This window comes from Maylandia zebra, linkage group LG8 (assembly GCF_041146795.1).
Source record: "Maylandia zebra isolate NMK-2024a linkage group LG8, Mzebra_GT3a, whole genome shotgun sequence".
Lineage (NCBI taxonomy): Eukaryota > Metazoa > Chordata > Actinopteri > Cichliformes > Cichlidae > Maylandia > Maylandia zebra.
In genome coordinates, this window is record NC_135174.1 from 28361715 (window position 1) to 28378941 (window position 17227).

Consider the following 17227-nt stretch of genomic DNA (forward strand, 5'->3'; position numbering starts at 1 on the left):
TTACACTCTGTGTCATGCAACTCACTGAGGACAGCATGTTAAAGGGAGCCTGTTATGCTCAGTTCCAGCTCCATGTTTTTATTGCTGAAGAGTACCAGTCGAGCTTTGTGTGTTTACAGCTATCCTTATTTATCTTATTCTGTGCTAAAACTTTGACCACCTTTAAAATTAATGAGGAAAAGTGTAACAGATCAATTTTAAAGTTTCTCAGGGTTAAATTTTTGAGCATTATAACAGATTAAAAAAAACACTGCACAATATTGTTAAATACTTGATTCTTTATTGTCAGAATTAAACTAAAAAACAAACAATTTGTTTACCATCAACTCACATCATTATAGTGTAGACTGCCAGTACAGTACTCCTTATGTTACATTAACGTAGGTTTTATTGGTTTCCATATTTCTGAGTCACATAGTTTTCAGCTAATTTCTTATATCTCCCCCTGAAGCATAACTGTAAAATGAGCTGGGACATGTGGGATCATCTAATAATAAATAATGCAGATATTTCCAAAACATCCCGTGTAATTTTGTATTAACTATAGGGAAACTGAAGACAGCACTATAAGTGTATGAAGACTTGATAATTTTAACTATCAAATATATTATAAGAACAATAAAGCATATAGTTGAAGTGAAGTGAAGTTTTTCATGAATTGATCTCAATAATTAAGAACAGTTTCCTTAGAAAGACAATTAAAAATGATTATCATAGCAGGTCAGAGCACAAAACAGAGTGAATAACTGAATCACCCAATGCAGGTGAATCATTATGGATATATATGTACCTCTGTACTACACAAGTACTCTGATATAATGAGAAGGTACTAGCATGATCTCTGCAGAATCCAGAATTTGATTTTTCCTCATAATTAATATAAAACAATGGAGTTTTTTGGAAATATCCTCAGACATATACAGCTGAATACCAGCTGACTTTGGGGAAAATATGTGTGAAAAATTCTAGAAACTTTAAAAATAGCCTTAAAGAAAATCTCTTTTTCCTTTCTAACCGTCTAAATCCAGGTGAGGAAGTCGAGTTTTATTGCCATCTAGTGGTGGATACATGTTTTGCATGCACATACAATAAGGTGCATGATAGTTTCGATGTGTTATTACACATGGATTACATCCATGTGTAATAACAAGCTCCGTCGTTCACTACATTGGAGGTACGGGTGCTTTAATAAGGGCGGAAAGTACTGAGGCTAATTCTGCTCTGCTAATATGAAAAGTATAAAAACAAATAAATCAGACTTGCAATTGTTGCTTAAATCGGGTTTAAAACCAGTTACATTCAAATTTGTTTCTTGTCAAATCTCAAAGTCTTAATTTTTATTATTGTGAATAGGAATTCACCTCATAGTCCTGTTAACTAAAATTTACTGATGAAATTCATCAACAACTTAAAAGAAATCTGGTTCTCTGAAGGCTAAGAAAAAAAAAGTATTTTTATGTCAGTTCATCACTTATTAATAGGAATTAAAATTTCAGGTCTCTTGTGTTATTGGTTTTCTTTAAAAGATATTTCAGTGAATGACCCTCATCCACTGAAATATTTTTAAAGAGGTAATTTTTTATATTTATGGAGATATTTTAAAATTCCATTAAGATATATTAAAATACTCAGATAAATATGAAACTTTCAAAATGTCCTATTTTGAAAATGAGCCTTTCACAAATTTTGGATATAATTTTGAGAAACACATGCTTGAAAGATGCGAGGACAAAAATTTTAAAAACAACTTTCACATCCTGGAATAATTTTCTGAATAATAATTTTCAAAAAAGTTGAGACCTGAAATTTTGCATAATTCCTGATGTGGGTCCTTCCCCCTAGATATATATCCAGCAGTTAAGTAGTTCAAACCTGTTTTCCAGTTTGCTATTCCAACATGAAGGTAAACCAAACCTAACCTGAGCAGGTACCCACACTGGACCCTAGAATATCATTATTATATGTAAGAACCATGACACTTACTGCAATCAAATAATTGTTCATGCTAATGAAAAATAATCAATAACTCAATAAGTGGGAAAAGCAGAGGGATGGTGTGATTTTTCTAAATGTAGTTTTCAGTACTTTATCAAGTTATTATTACACCCCCACTTAAATCTAAGATTTAAATGTATTTTAAATTCTTAAACAAGTAAACCACAGACACCGAAACGAGCACATCTTAATGACCTCAGTGCAACCAACACAACCTACGTTAGCGTGACCCTGTTTGCCTGTCAACGATTACCTTAAACTAGATAAACAACATGCAATTACAAAGTTTCTCCTGTTGATTGTGTTACTGAATTAAATCTCAGCTGAACATGTTGCTTTAAGAAGATCTTATAAAGTGCTTGTTCACTACGAACAATAACAATCAAACATGAATCTGAGAACCAGTGAAATTCATTATTAAGTGTAGGTACAAACACCTGCACGGCTGCTTATCTCTAGTACTGCAGAAAGATAAAAGATTTCCTGTGAGTACAGAATTAGTTGAAGGTACAGTACTACGAGTAGTGTGCTTATCAGTTGTGATGCTATCAGCACAAACGTATTCTACAGATATCTTTTTCCATATAATCTACCTTTCTGATGTGTTTCAGTACTTTTTTTTCTGCCGTCATGCTTTAAGATCATCGGTCTCTGAATAAGACGTTTCTTATGGTGCAAACACTGGACTGTTTGACAAGCATGAGGTGCTCTTGCCAGGTGAAAAGGCAGTATTGAGAGGTGAGGCTCAAAGGTGAGTCCCCCAGCATGGTGTAAAGCTTAGCAATTTTAAAGCCCTTTCATTGACAAGGCAAGAGGGGAGGAGCTGCATTTTAAATGACCGGCTAATGATCCTGTGAGTCTACATGGAGCTAGGCTTTAGTCTTTGGGTAACGATACGATACAAGAGGCAACAATTCTGACTTTAAAATGAACCACATGAGCCACACGAGTAAACATCTGCTCTCATTCTTCTTTTTATACACCACATGCTCCTTGTAGGCTTTAAAACCTTTACAAAAGTGAATCAGCTCCACTGCTGCTCATCTAAAATGCCACTTTACCAAAGTCACCAATCAACAGGAAAACCTCATCTTTCATTTTTGTAACTTTTGAATGTGGCTTCCTTGCTACGTGGTTAAATATAAAGTCAATCCTAGTATTTATTTACATTTTCTCCGGGCGATTACAGAGATTACTGTTGCCGTGACATGTTGTAGTGCACTTTATCTGCTGATTATATTTCATTCTTTTCATTTTGTAGCATTATTGTAATACCGAGGGTAAATCAGAGCCTTCCAGTTTAGGGTTGAGGGTGAAATTGTGCACCAGTGATCCACCTACAGCTGGTTTACATTGAAAGAAAGCTCAGAAGTCCCCTGGAGGACTGGAAGTCTTCTCCAAGGAATCATAGTGAGCTTCATCAAGGTGGTCCTCCTCGATTTCATCCTCATCGTCGGAGAGGGGCGGTTTGGCCGGGGCCTCCACATCCGGCTCGCCTGGTGGATCATCGCTAGGAAGAAAAAGAGCAAAAGGGATTGTGGTTTTTATTTGTTAAAATGTAAAATGGTAACGGAAGACGAGGTCAACAAGAGCACAGGATGGAACAATGGGTTGAGTTTTTTTTTCAGCCATATTGCTGCTGAAAATAAAAAGGTCTGAGTCATGCAAATAGAGAGAAAGCTGAGGCGAAAAGCATGATGCCGAAACAAACAACACGTTTTTCAGGCAAAGTGTAACAGCCCACAATCAGCTGATGAGGTCAGCAGTCACATCACATTAAAAACAAACAAACAGCGATGGAAATAACCCAAAAGCCACTCCACAGCTCGCAAAGAAAACACAAAAAAATGAAGCAGCTTTCAGTTATAATGAAAAATTCAAAAGCAAGTGGATACACGAAGACACTTTAGACCCAAGATTATTCACTTACGATGGGCTTTGGTCACTCAAAAGCGGGCGTAATCAGGCCCTGTACTGAAAGGCAGAAACAATCCCCATGTGTCAACAGTCAGGATCAAATACCAACTCACATCTTCCAACGTGAGACAGGGAAATAAATTACTACACACTTCCTCCTAACATGGCTGCACATTATAAGGCATATATATTTGGTTTCCTGTTAACACAAGGTATCATTAAAGGTATTAAAAGGGAAAACAGACCAAGACTGAGCTGACTGGAGCCTGTATTTAGAAGGTACTGTTGCTCCTTTTGTTTGATTTTTTCCACATTATTATCTGTAACACAGTGCCAGATATATTCAGTGATAACACTGTGAGACTTTTACATGACTGCTCTGAACAGTTTTCCATCATGATCTCACTGCTGTACCTTCACTGAGCCAAAGGTTAAGAAGGATATATTCACCAACATCAGCACCACATTAAACACAGCGTCTGCAGAGGCTGCCAGTCAAACTCAGCAAAGATCTTGTTTAATATTACTAAATTAGCCAAAATTATTGTCATCATTTACTTAGATTAAATTGAAACATGACAAAAAACAGATCAGAACTCCACAAATTCACCGAGACTGTTTACATTTAAATTATGACCAATACATATTCACATGTGTCACACGGGGGAAAATAAAGATTAAATTAAAAAACAGGCAAACAGGCATGTGAACCCACCACACAGTGAAGCAAAACAACTACAAAAATAAAAAAACACTTAAAATGAACACGTTGTGTTGATCGCAATACACAAACAGACACACTCACTCACACACACACAGTTGAGTTGAAAAAAGTACCTTTGCTAGCAGCAGGAGGAGCAGGCCAGTGGGTGTGTATAGCAGGTCAGGATGCAGTGTAAGTACTACTGTGCACAGAACACACACACACTGTACATGCAACAAGCCCGGTGGGAGGTTATGATGGGTCTCGGTTCCAGAAATGTAGATAAGAGTGGTGATGTCAAATGTGCAAGAAGAGCCGCTTGTTAATGTATTAAAGCAAGAAGGCGATCCCCAGTTTGTTAGCTGTGAGAAAAGATGTGGTGACTAAAGTTTAGTCAGCACAAACTTAAAGCCAGAATCGAGAGTTGAAATGCTGCCTGTCAATGAAAGTTCGTTGGTTTTACGAGCTAGTTTGGCACTTGAAGGCTAATTAAAAGCTTCTTCAAATGGTGTTTCGTAAAAGTTTCATCATGTCACACCAAAGCCTTCAGGGAAAAAACGAACAGAAACAATAAAAATATCCAGCTGAATAAATTTATTTAATACTTTGTAAGAGTAGAAATTCACCATACATTTGAGGTCATCAGTGTTACACTTTTTGGTGCCCCCAAAGCATGCACATACATAAATTCTCTATACAATATTTAGATGTTTTCCTTGTAACTCTTTTACAACAAAACCCCTCACAATCAGAGCACGTCAGTGAATGCTGGCGTTATTAGCCACAGGTGATTGGTGTGCTATCTCTGCAGCGATGTCAGCCATACCTTGGACTATTTTAGTGGAGAAAGAAGAAACACTGGCAGCTTCCAGTCGTTTGCACTCGACTTTTGTCTCTAAATTCATCAAAACAGAGATGAAAAAAGACGGGGGGGTTGGCAAAGCTAAGGGGGGAAGACGAGTGTTAGGTGACAGACAAACGGAGAGGAGAAGAAGAGAGCACAGAGACAACAGACATGTGCAGCAAGGAGAACATTTCTACAGTGCAAAAAAGGTCTGTGTTAGGTCTCAGGCAGAGTCTGGAAATATTTTTCTGTCTATAAGTGGCAGATCAGAAAAGCAGCACTTGAAAGTTGGTTTTTTTTTTAATGCATGTGCCTTAAAAATATATTGCAAGACTCTTCAAACAATTTCCCTCATTAACAATTTAGTAAAAGCATTTTTTGCAGTGTAGGAGGAATGGGAGAGATGCACAGTTTCATTTTTAACCTCCTCTCTTTGGTGAAGAAAGCACTCAGTCAGAAGCCGAAACTACGTCCCAGCGGGCTAGCTCGTGGACACCAGATGTCAACAAAGGGACAGCGGTTAGCACAGACAGGCACTAACTGGGCCGACATACAGACAAGCACACCGGTATTTTTATTGAGCACACAAAGGATCAGACAAACAGTTCTCTTGACATTCTTTACTCACTGAGGTTTGGAGAAAAAAACGAATCAGGCTTTTAATCGCAGAGACAGCAGTACAAGAAGGCTGAATGAGGCTTCAACCACAAATGAATTCCTCTCCCCTTCAAAGCTGCAGGCGGCTGTGCCTTCAGTCTGTACTTTGGCTGAATGCAGCACAGTATAATCACCACTCTGTAGCCAGTGTAGTTTTTTTTCTATTAATCACAATACCGCTGATGGTTCATGTGAAGTCTTAAGTTCCCATAAAACGACATTAATCACAGAAGTTAACCGACAGCAGAAGCACCACATGTGAATATTTTTGAAAGTAGAAACGGATTTTGAATCTTTTAAATGAACTTTATGCCTATTTTTTATTTATGATAAAAAAAACTTTTTTAATGGTTTCACGTGTACCGAGCAGCGCCGCAATACCAGTTGTCTTTTCTTTCATGCATGAACCAGAGTTTGCCTCCAACTCTAATCATTTTTATGAGCAATTAATCGATCCTTTCTTTTTTAACTGGTGATGTCAAAGTGATATCCTTCTAATGAGCTCAAAACCCAAATATATTTAATTTGCAGTCATATAAAAACAGAGAAAAGCAGCAAATGTCTGTATTTGAGAACCCGAAGCCAACAAATATTTGGCATTTAAGCCTGATAAGTTATTTCAAACACTTAATCGGCACAACACATCAGTTAACTGACTAACGAACAAACAGTTTCAGCACTAAACTCGGCTCAGAGCCTCGCGTAAGTTAGTTGACCCCATTCAGCCTTGGCACAATATTCAGGCACCACAACAGACAGTCAAAGGACCCCGAGAGTGGTGTGTTTGTGTGTCCATCCGAGCGCAGAGGCTCACACTGAGAACGTTACAGTAAGTTTGTTTACACACAGTCAGAAATATAGACTATTACTTCCATAAGGTGCATTTTTTTATAAACTGATCATAGATACTGCATGACAAGCACTTCTGTATGGCACATTTATGTACAGTAAACATTCCCGTCACATTTTTTTTCCCCCACGTTTCATGTGTGAAAACATTTACATGAGCTGTTCACTACTCGCGATACATGGCCTCTTATGTCAGAGGAATACAAAACCTCACAGCATGAAAAGGTAGAATTATTGTTAAATACTGAAAGATCCAGTAAAAGCATTGATTGCAATGTCATTTTTACATAATATAAAAATCCTCTTTGGGATCAACCACTTTAGGATTACACCCTGATTTACATATCATTCTTTACACTGTCTTTCTAACTGAGAGCACTGACATTAGTGAAAATCAGGTTCCTTCGTTGGGAAAATATAACTCCCAGCAATATATAAAAGAAATGTACATGCATGAAAGACAAGCAAAGGTTACATTTTCCTCACAGAAAATGTCCATCACACTGATTTTGAATATGCGGATGGCACAGAGTCCACTTTGTTCTGGTTTTGGCTTGGCTCTGCACCAAAGCTCCACCAGCGGCCCAGTGTGGCTACTGGCCAGTTAGACAGCACAGGGCAGGACTGAAGGACGAAGGGAGGGAGATCAGAGGGAGCAAAAGAAAGACACCCAAGCGTCTTCCACGAACTGACCGGCTTGCGGTGAGTTTATTGTCGTGAGAAGGAGGTAGGGAGGCGGGAAAGAGGGTGGGTTAAGGATGACAGATGGGCAGCGAGGTGCATGTCCTATCGTGTGGCTGAGTCTGTGCCTGTTTGTCTGTCTGTCCTCACACTGTCGAAATCAATTTGCCCTCTGTGGAACTGTGGACACAGAGAGGGAGAGGCTTCCAGGTGGGCTGGCTCAGGAGAAACAACAGCAAACACAAAACCAGGACACACGCAGACGCAGAAACCTCGTCTACCCTCTGACATGACAAGCATAACCTACAAGTTTAACTGGATCTGAGCCTCATTTTAAAGCAAAATGTGGATGTGGTTTTAACGAGCAGGGATTGAGTGAGTGCAGTTAGCAGACAGAAGGAGCTGCATGGAGCGTGGGGGGCGGTGGCGTGACGGGAAGGTGCCGTGGAGTCAAAGCATGATTTTCTTTCTTAACTTAATGAACAAAAGGAAACTTAAAATGACTTACACTTAAATTAATCAACTATTTCTCTTCCTGAGGTCTAATTAACTGCCACTTTGTCAGGTGCCTCCTGTGACTCCCCATTTCATGCACAATGTCCTCTGGACTCAGGAATACTGGCTTTTTGGAGCCCACAAACAGGTCTATCAGTTAAGGATCCTAGTTTGGGCCCAGATCGAGACTGCATAACAGTCCCCACTTTTTTACTTTCACTTTGACTCGTCAGGTTTACGCACCAAAAACTGCTGGCTTGGGATTAGCCATTAAAAACTACTTGGTTTAGGTGTCTAAAGTATGATTTGTGTTAAAACAGCAGCACTTCTAAACACCAGAGGACTCACTGGGCATGGACGAGCCACACGGTGGCTTTGACAAAACAGCACTAAGAGATGATTAATGTAATCTAGTTTTACAGAGAGAAACAATTGTTACTAATGGATGACTTAAAGATAAAGCCAGCCTTCTTTAAAACCATTATGCGGTCAGAACTGCACCATCTTATCACCTATGGATTCCTATCATGCTGCTGCAAACAGAGGAGAACTAAGAAAAACAACACAAAGAGTGTGGTGTGTCCTGCTGGTTGTCTGTTTGTGGGTCTGAACTTGGCATGCACCAGGATCTGTCCCAATCCCTCATCTCTCCATCTTCAGCTGTTTGGTAAACTAACTCTCACTGATGCCTCAGATTCCAGCCCTCGAGCCAACGGGACAGAATTCCACTTTGGCTTCCCACCCACAAACACTGCCGAGTGCATTTGAAATGACTGAACTGGAACTGAGTTGAAGCTGATTCCTGGCACACACAAAAAACACACTGACTGAATCAAGCTGAGTGGTTCTTACCTTGTGGGGAAGCGAGGCTCATACTCTTCGACTCCCTGCTGCAAAGACATAATCAAAGAAGAAAGAAACGTTTAGTTTGTGCACTTTAAATATGAACTCTGAAATAAAGCATGAAAACCACATTAACTGTCACTCATACCAGTATGATGAGATAATATAAGCTAATAAGATAATAAGGTAAAGACAGTGCTTAACAATTTCAACTGTTTATTAAAAACAAGAAGACACAAATGTAAAAGATCTGTAAAAATAAATTGTTATTTATTGAGCAAATAAATATTAATTAATAATATTTATTATTAATAAATTTATTTTTTTTAATTTACTTTTTAAATTTTACTGCATTCTCTCTTAAAGGCACATTTTACAAAATGTGCTCTTAACAAAAATAATTTTTGTTAACCAAAATAAAAAATTGAGTTTAGTTGAGCCTGGTTCTGAAACGTCGTGAACTGTTGCAATGACAAAAGCAGTCAGAAGGTGGCGACAAAGAAACATAAAGAAGAAGATGTAGCATCATCAAACGAAAACTGGAGATGTTAAAGAAGCTGTATGGTAGGAAAATACACTACAATATACATCAGCCCCTCTCCTGGTTATCATCTCATTATTCTTTCACTGACTGGTTGAAATTGATGACTTAAAAGTGAAACAGTGTAAAATATATTTAACATATTTTCCATTTTTATGTTCATATTAAACAAACAAAATTTTGTGCTTTATTAAAGATCAAATCAGAAGTGAATGACCGAATAACTTCCACGCATACATATCCTTGACCAAAATTACAAAACACATTTTTCCTTAAATGTCAGCAGAGATGTTTCAAAGCTTGATGTTACATGACTGCTGAGCAATTAGGCATCGCCCACATGTAATGTTCCAGGTGAGGCGTAGGAGGGAAGGTGGGCCAGTAGTGAAGTTTACCGTTGCGTAAGGCTACTTTTGATTTTTCCTTCTGAAAAATTAAGCTGCCTCCATCACCACAGCTGCCTTCTCTTTAGCCTGGCTGAACGCCGACTCTGTTATCAGCTGATGCCTGTCAGAAGCACTTCCTTCAGCGACAGCGGTAGACCTCTGCAATCTGAGCTGTGCCTCATCTTACACTCGACCCTCTGTGACCAGGAATGTGAAGCGAGGCAGAGCTGATTTGTGCGTTTATGTAAGCTAAGAGAGAGCGAGTCAAAGCGAAGCATCTCCGGCTGGCAGCACGTAGGGGGAAGCTACCTCCAAACTTTCTGAGACAGACGAGATCTTTGCCAGGTTTCGTGAGACTGCTCGTGTGTCATGTGTGAACCCATGTGGGTGGATGAGAGTTTGCATGTGTTTGTGTGCTTGTTTTGCAGGCCCCCCACCTGTGAGAAGCCTGGCACCGCCACACTGTAGGGGCGTTGTTGTCTGCCGTGCAGCGCAGCAGCGCTCTGTGCTGCCATACGGGAGTGGATGCCATAATCAGGGACGGGGAGAGCCATGTCTTCTCTCTCTAGAAGGTTGCCCGTGCTGCTGCTTTTGCCATGGTGGAGACTAGAAACACAAAGAAGTACACAGAAAAGGAGGAAACTGTAAATCATGTGATCCCCCATCGGGCAATTCCTCCTGGGCCAATCAGGCGCTAACATTTGATGTCTCTAGGTAGGGAAGGTATATGGGCGAGTCATCAGGGGACTGATTTTGATTTTGGAAGTACTTTCATGATTGGTTTACTTTTGCTGCAAGGTACAATATCATTTTGAGTGCTGGGGCAGTGCAATCACATTATATTTATGCAATGTAATACAATAACATGCATTACTGTTCCCAGTATGAGTACGTCATATCGCAGTGTTATTTTGAGGCAGTATAGCCTAGAGTCTGATATTTGTATATAGAGTTTGTTATGTTTGTTTGTGTGTGTGTGTGTGTTCCTGTCTAGCTATCTTTGTGAGGACTGAAAACTGCTTGTGAGGACACACAACCTGGTCCTCACAAAGGCATTTAAAGCCATTTTTGAGGCTCAAAATGTGGTTTTAGTGTCAGGGTTACAATTAGGTTATGGTTAGGTTTAGGGTAAGGGGCTAGGGAAAGCATTATGTCAATGAAGGTCCTCACTAGGATAGCTGAACGGGGTTGTGTGTGTGTGTGTGAGACCACCTCCCTCTCCCTGTACAACGCATCCACTTAACACACTGTTTGCTGCTACAACTACACATGTTTCTTTTCCAAATATTTATTTATAAGTGACTTATGTATGTATGTATGTATATATATGTATATATTGTACTATTCTTAGTTAGCGTATTGTCTGTCTTGTCTTAATGTTGGTTTAAAATGGAGCACTGTAACAAAAAATAATTTCCCCCAGGGATCAATAAAGTATTCTGATTCTGATTCTGATTCCTCGCTCATTGCTTCATCGATGTGTGACTACGTTCAGCAGACAGAGGCTTTCACCAGCTCCTAAGTGCATTTTTTGTGTGTGGGATGCTTCGTCTTCGGTGGGGTTTGTGTCATCCTTCACACAGCGTCAAATCCCAACCAAAGCATTTCAGAAGATTTTAGCCAGGGTCTTTTATTTTGAAAATTGATCAGCTTCCTAATGCTTTTCCTGCCCATTTCATCTGTTCTGTGCAGTTTGACATGACTTTGGCCAAAATACACTCGCTGTGCATTTTGTGCCGCACAGAACAGAGAGCCGTTTCTGGGATGCTTCTGAAAAATGCTTCAGTGCATTTGATGGACTCACAAGCACTGTACATGGGCACAATTACATCATTGCTGTAATACAACGCAGCTCCACCCCGCTGCCCGAGTAAGGAGTAACATCTCACATTAATATTTATGTAAAAACCCCAACTCTACTGGTAAAGGAGATCTGGCAGGTTAACCAACAAAATCATTAAGTTTCTGTGAATAATATTAATATTTAACTTAACAACATTCAGTTTGATTATGCATTCAAAACAATGAAGTCTGCAAAGTGCAAACACCCACTTGTGTACTCGAAGTTGCCGCATAGAGTCTCCTTCAGTGATCACCCGTGTGTAGGAGAAGGGAAACCAGCCACGCCTGCAGAAGGAGGACATCAAATATAAACAACACAAAAATCAAATGCACAGCATTGGCTGACCTGTTCACCTACAGTCTGCAGTTGCCGCTGCAACCCACTTTGCAACCCTTCTTCGCCCCAGCTCCTCCACTTCATGCTGATCATGCCATTTCTGACTTATTTAACATTATGTCTGTTTGTCGCAGATTCCTCTATTCTGTCACTCCTCTCTCCAAGTGGGCCGAATATAAATCACTGCAGGTGGAAATAACGACTCAGCTTTGACTACAGTGATCCTGACAGAACTGCATTTGTCGCTTTTTTTGCTGCATTTCATTTTGCACTCACATCCTTGTCTTCTCATTCTCTCCATAGTGCCAGCCATCACGGGCCTCGGGTACCAGCAGGGTAATCACGTCGCCCTCAGCGAAGCTAAGCAGCGTGCTGTTGTCACCGGCAGCATGGGAGAAGACGGCCTGGACACGAGTTCTTCCGTTTTTCTCCAGACCTGCTGCCATGGAGCTGGACCGGGGCAGCGTGCGGGTCTCTGCTGTGGAGATGAGGAGGAGGAGGAAGACAGTTGTTATCACACTGCCATAAACTTCAGTTTTTGCTACAAAGCCCTTAACGATGCTTGAAACATACAGAATGTCTACAGGGATTTTATTCAATGTAGATTTTTATATTATTCACATTTTTGTGAAATATTCTCCTCTGAATCTATTTTTACTCAGAAATGTACCGTCTTACTTTGGTTTTATTATCACATCTCCTTCTATTCCCACTTGCTTTGGCCTCTTTCTTATTAAAACGGCACCGAGCATGTGTGTGGCAGCCGGGTCATCTCATTAGCTTTTTCTATATCTGAGATGCAGTAATTCTTTTCTGGAAATATACCTTCCAGTACATTCACTGTGATTAAAAGCACGCTGAATGCCAAGTTAAATTTGCTTTTCGAGATATTTTCATTTTGCCACTAAACAGCAGAACAACTCCACAACAAGCTGGCAAACTCACCGCCCTGAAATAACACTGGCTCACAATATTCTGCCAAGCAAACGATGGTCTTTTCATATATCCAGCTGCCGGAAACAAAGAGAACCATTTATTTGGAGTGCCGTTTTCTATCCTCTTGAATATTACTGCTGTAATTATGTTGTTTTTTCCTCAGACTTTGCTCTTTTGTGTTTTCACCTATATCTGACTGCTTTATATGTGACTGCTAGAGGTTCCTTTCTTCTTGAAGCTAAGTCTCGTCGTCACTTTGCTGTTTATTGCTGTGCAGAGAGACACTGTGGAGCTTTCTTTGTGAAATGAGCTGCTAGAGCTGGGGCTGAAATAAGGCTGATAAGACTGAACCAAACTGCAAATGTTCTCTAAAACTAAAACAGCCATGCAGGACTGGAGAAAGTGTCTGCCACTTTTATATTACATATAGTCTTTTGAGCCTTTCTTAATTTTAAAATACATTTAGGATTATGAAGTCAGTTAACGAGTCCTTTCATCAGCATCCTTGCTCAGCAGAAAAGTGCAGCGTTAGTGTGATTATTGCCAGGACATGTTAGATTAAACACCACGACAGAATAAATGTAGCCCACAGTGTGTGTCCTTACTCAGTGTGGTCTTGCTCTTGGCTGGGGCGGCCTTGCGCACAGGTAGGGTGTTGGAGTACACCTCGCCTCCGTGCCGCTGAGTCTGCGGTGAGGCTTTGCCCTGGGCGATTTTGCCCTCCATCCACTGCTGGTAGTCTTCTCCTCCATGAACGCCGGCCGTACCATTCATCACAGGCATCCCTCCTTCCACACCTCCCATCAGCCTCTGCACGCAGGCAATTAAAATGCAAACATTTTTTCTCGTTACGTCACAAAAGGCTGTTACGCAACATCTTGAAGCTCATTAGTGATAATGAAGGAGGAGAGCAGATCTGGGTCATGAAATTGTGATTAGTGAAAACACTATTTGAGTTCACGCTGATTTGAAGATAAGCTTAAGGAGTAGCTGGGAGACGGCAAAAAGAATTTCAAAGTATATTTAGTCTGCCGTTATAAAACTCTACTAATCTGCACCACCGTAATTAAAATGATGAAGTCTTTGAATCTTGAAAGTCTGTGTTCATTTTTGAGCCTGCAGGAGGAGAAGGAAGGGGGCAGGGTGCCAAAGAGCCTGAGGATATAAGGACCAAATGATTTCATTTCCCTTGACCCAGATTTTGTGAGGATGTGTTGAGGGATTCCCCGATGCAGTTGACCGCTCATTCTCAAACCTCAAGAGTTAGAAAGTGTCCATAACCGAAAACTCTTTAAAAAAAGACTGACATAGCTTCTGGGTGTATTTTTTCTAACTGCCTGCAGGGGGCGACTCTTTGAACTGTGCTGTTTTCCAATGGCTAGAAACAGTGAAAACAGCAGAAGACTTCATGGAAATTCACTAACCAGTGAGTGACATCATGGTGGCTACACCCATCTTTTAAATACAGTCTATTGTACATTGTAGTCTAAGCTTGAATCTCTATCACAACAAGCCCACAGCGAGCTCACTGGAAAACAATAGTAACAGATGTTTATTTCTAACACGTAAGTGAGCGTGAAGAAACAAAGCACACGGGTGTACCAGTGTTTGGCAAACTAAATCAGGCCAGAAGAAGAACTCACCTGCTGTCCCATGCCACCGCTGGCCCTGAGGGCTGCCAGCTCTGGAGGCACTGGCAGGGGTTTAGCACCAGGAATAGGCTCAGAGATGGGAAGGCCGGGGTGATGAGCACCAGGAGGCATGGTGCCCGTTGCACCACTCATCTGCTGGGCCAGAAACATGGCACGGTCTGGCAGTTTGTTGGGTTCAGCACAAGCCTGCTGCCACAGTGGGATCTTCTGAGTTAAAAGGTCCTTCCCCTGAAAGAAAGAGATGAGAAATACTTGGTAGTCAAAATAATGTGTAAGTTTTAAATCATTTGAATCTGTAGCTGAAAGGAAATGAGAGGGTACTAGCAGAGCGCAGCGGATCCGCCAAAGTCACTACTCACTTTACAACTTCTTCTGCACATGCGCCGTATGCCACTTAAGCAGTTATGTAATATTCCAGAAAGAAATAAAATATTTCTTATTTGTAAGAAAAAACCTGGCTGACAAAAAGAGGAAAAAAGCTCACAGATGTGCTGTGAATATCACTTTTTTGTGGCGCAATAAACAGGTAAAGCTGGAGCTCCACAGCGTGAGTTGTTAATTTTTCTGTTTTTTTGGGAGCAGCGCTTGCCCCTGTTTGCTGTGGGTGTACATATATTTCTCTAGTTTGTTTACCTTCTGAAATAAAGCCGCTTCTGTAAGTGTTTTTCCCCTGTAGGCATCAATATAACAACACTTTTTTTTTTTTTACATAATCCGAGCAGACAAAAAGGTGATGCAAGGAAAAGGGAAAAGGAAAAAGGAGAAAGAACACGCAGTCAGCGCAGGCCACGAGGGATGAGAAGCCATACATTATACAGTAGTTCAGTTACATAAAGATACTTCTCATTTGCATTTGTCATCAGTGAATAAATGATGAAGTTCTGAGTTTTCATGAATAAAGAAAGACGGCGAGCAGAATCTGCTCTGCAAACAGCTTTTAACCATGCCAGGCTGGTGTGGAGGATAAACACAGCGTGGTTCCAAGGTTGTCTGGCCCCGCTGAGTGCATGTGGGCCACAGTGTCAGGTGTCTGCGTGTGGGTTGGATGATCAAACAAACTCACACATACACAAAGGGAAAAAAAGTGCAGCAAGAACTAATTCGCACTGATAAAGTGACATCATGTAAGTGGCGATTCAAACTTGTTCTCTACGGAGAGTTTGGTCGTCGGGCTCAGAGACGGCCGTGTCAGCTCACGCCACCTGTGGCTATAAGGCTGTGAGTACACAACATACGTAGATTATCCACAGTTAATGCAGCTTTTGTTGTTTCAGGGGACTTAAATTATCACTGAACAAAGCAGGTCAGAAGGAAACACTGTTAGCGCTTCCTTTTTGTACCTGCATCAGTGAAATTGCGATGAATGAAGTATGACCCACGCAAAACTTTGTGTTTTCATAAAAATCTCTCTCGGTTCATGTGGATGTTGGCGAAAAAGATGAGTCATAACAATCTAAGCTTTTCACATAGTTAAGGTGGAGCGTAGGTGGGCAGAGCTTTAGCAGTGATGACAGAAATCGACAAGGAGAAGGCGGCTCTGTTTTCTTTCATTCTTTCTTTTCGGCTGATTGACAACAGCACGAGAGAGCCGCTCGCCTACAGTAACTAATAAAACACGAGATTTCCCAAAGTAACAGAGAGCTTCAGCAGTCATCTCACAGTACATGTACTCCTGAGGGTAACTAAGAAGTACCGGACCTGCAGGGTTTCAACAGTTCAGTGGAGCAAAGCAGCAATAACTTAGGATTACATTTCATTTCTAATACTCTTACAACCAAAGAAACGGCGACATAGTGATACCTCAGCTGCTTCCCTGAGTCTGAAGCAACTACCTGGTCCTGAGCTTCACAACCACCCAAAAATACATTTACATAAATCTAAATGTATTTATGCATAAATAGGGTGACTACAAATGATTATTATCATCACCACATGAGTTTAATTCAACTATCAGAGTCTTTCAGAGCCTCACATCCACTGATAAAGCTGAAAGTGGGAACCGTTTTTTCAAAAATAAGTATTAATGTGAACTCCTCTAAGACAATTTTTTTAAGGCTGTTTTATCATCACAGCAGCAGTTTGTGTTCTGTGCTTCCTCCCTCTGTCTATCAATCACCCATTCAGACACTTCACACCCACACACAGTGAGTCTGAACCAAGTGTTCTTGCAGAAGTAGGTCACTCTCCCTCCCACCGACCTCCACACTCCCTCCCATCCTCCTCTTCTACATCCTCTCGCACTTCCCTTTGCTACTTTTTTTTTAAAAATAATTGACATTTTACATTTGTACAAAACAGACAAAACAGGAAACGGACATTTTCACATTTTACCATTTGTGAGGGAGTGCGATACAGGAGTCGTGATTGGCTGATGCATCTGAGGCGTCTTTAGGGTTTTTCATGGAATTAATACATGAAAAATGCAGAAGGTCGCCGCGATTGGTAAAGGAAGACGATAAAGCGGCACACGTCTCCTATCACAGCTTGTACGGTATGTGCGGTAAAAGTGGCAGAAAACATGATCATTCATTTGGAGTGAAATATTGGAT

The 17227-nt window shown here is 40.6% G+C and overlaps 1 protein-coding gene across 8 annotated transcripts in view; it reads right to left on the reverse strand.

Moving 5' to 3' along the window:
• Positions 1–260: 260 nt before the first annotated feature.
• baiap2b (BAR/IMD domain containing adaptor protein 2b) overlaps positions 261–17227 on the reverse strand; it is a 75882-nt gene continuing 58915 nt past the window's right edge. For 2 of the 8 annotated variants that reach the window (XM_076887753.1, XM_012923178.5), the window contains 7 exons: positions 14670–14906; positions 13632–13836; positions 12367–12568; positions 11964–12038; positions 10349–10517; positions 8994–9031; positions 261–3505 (listed from right to left, as the gene is read on the reverse strand). In XM_076887753.1, coding sequence (XP_076743868.1) covers positions 3361–3505; positions 8994–9031; positions 10349–10517; positions 11964–12038; positions 12367–12568; positions 13632–13836; positions 14670–14906 — 1071 coding nt within the window. In that variant the 3' untranslated portion in view covers positions 261–3360. Of the gene's footprint in view, positions 3506–3925; positions 3970–4749; positions 7827–8993; positions 9032–10348; positions 10518–11963; positions 12039–12366; positions 12569–13631; positions 13837–14669; positions 14907–17227 lie in introns of those variants that run through there. The other 6 variants (XR_013099935.1, XM_076887754.1, XM_014410624.2 and 3 more) reach the window with 6 other exon arrangements.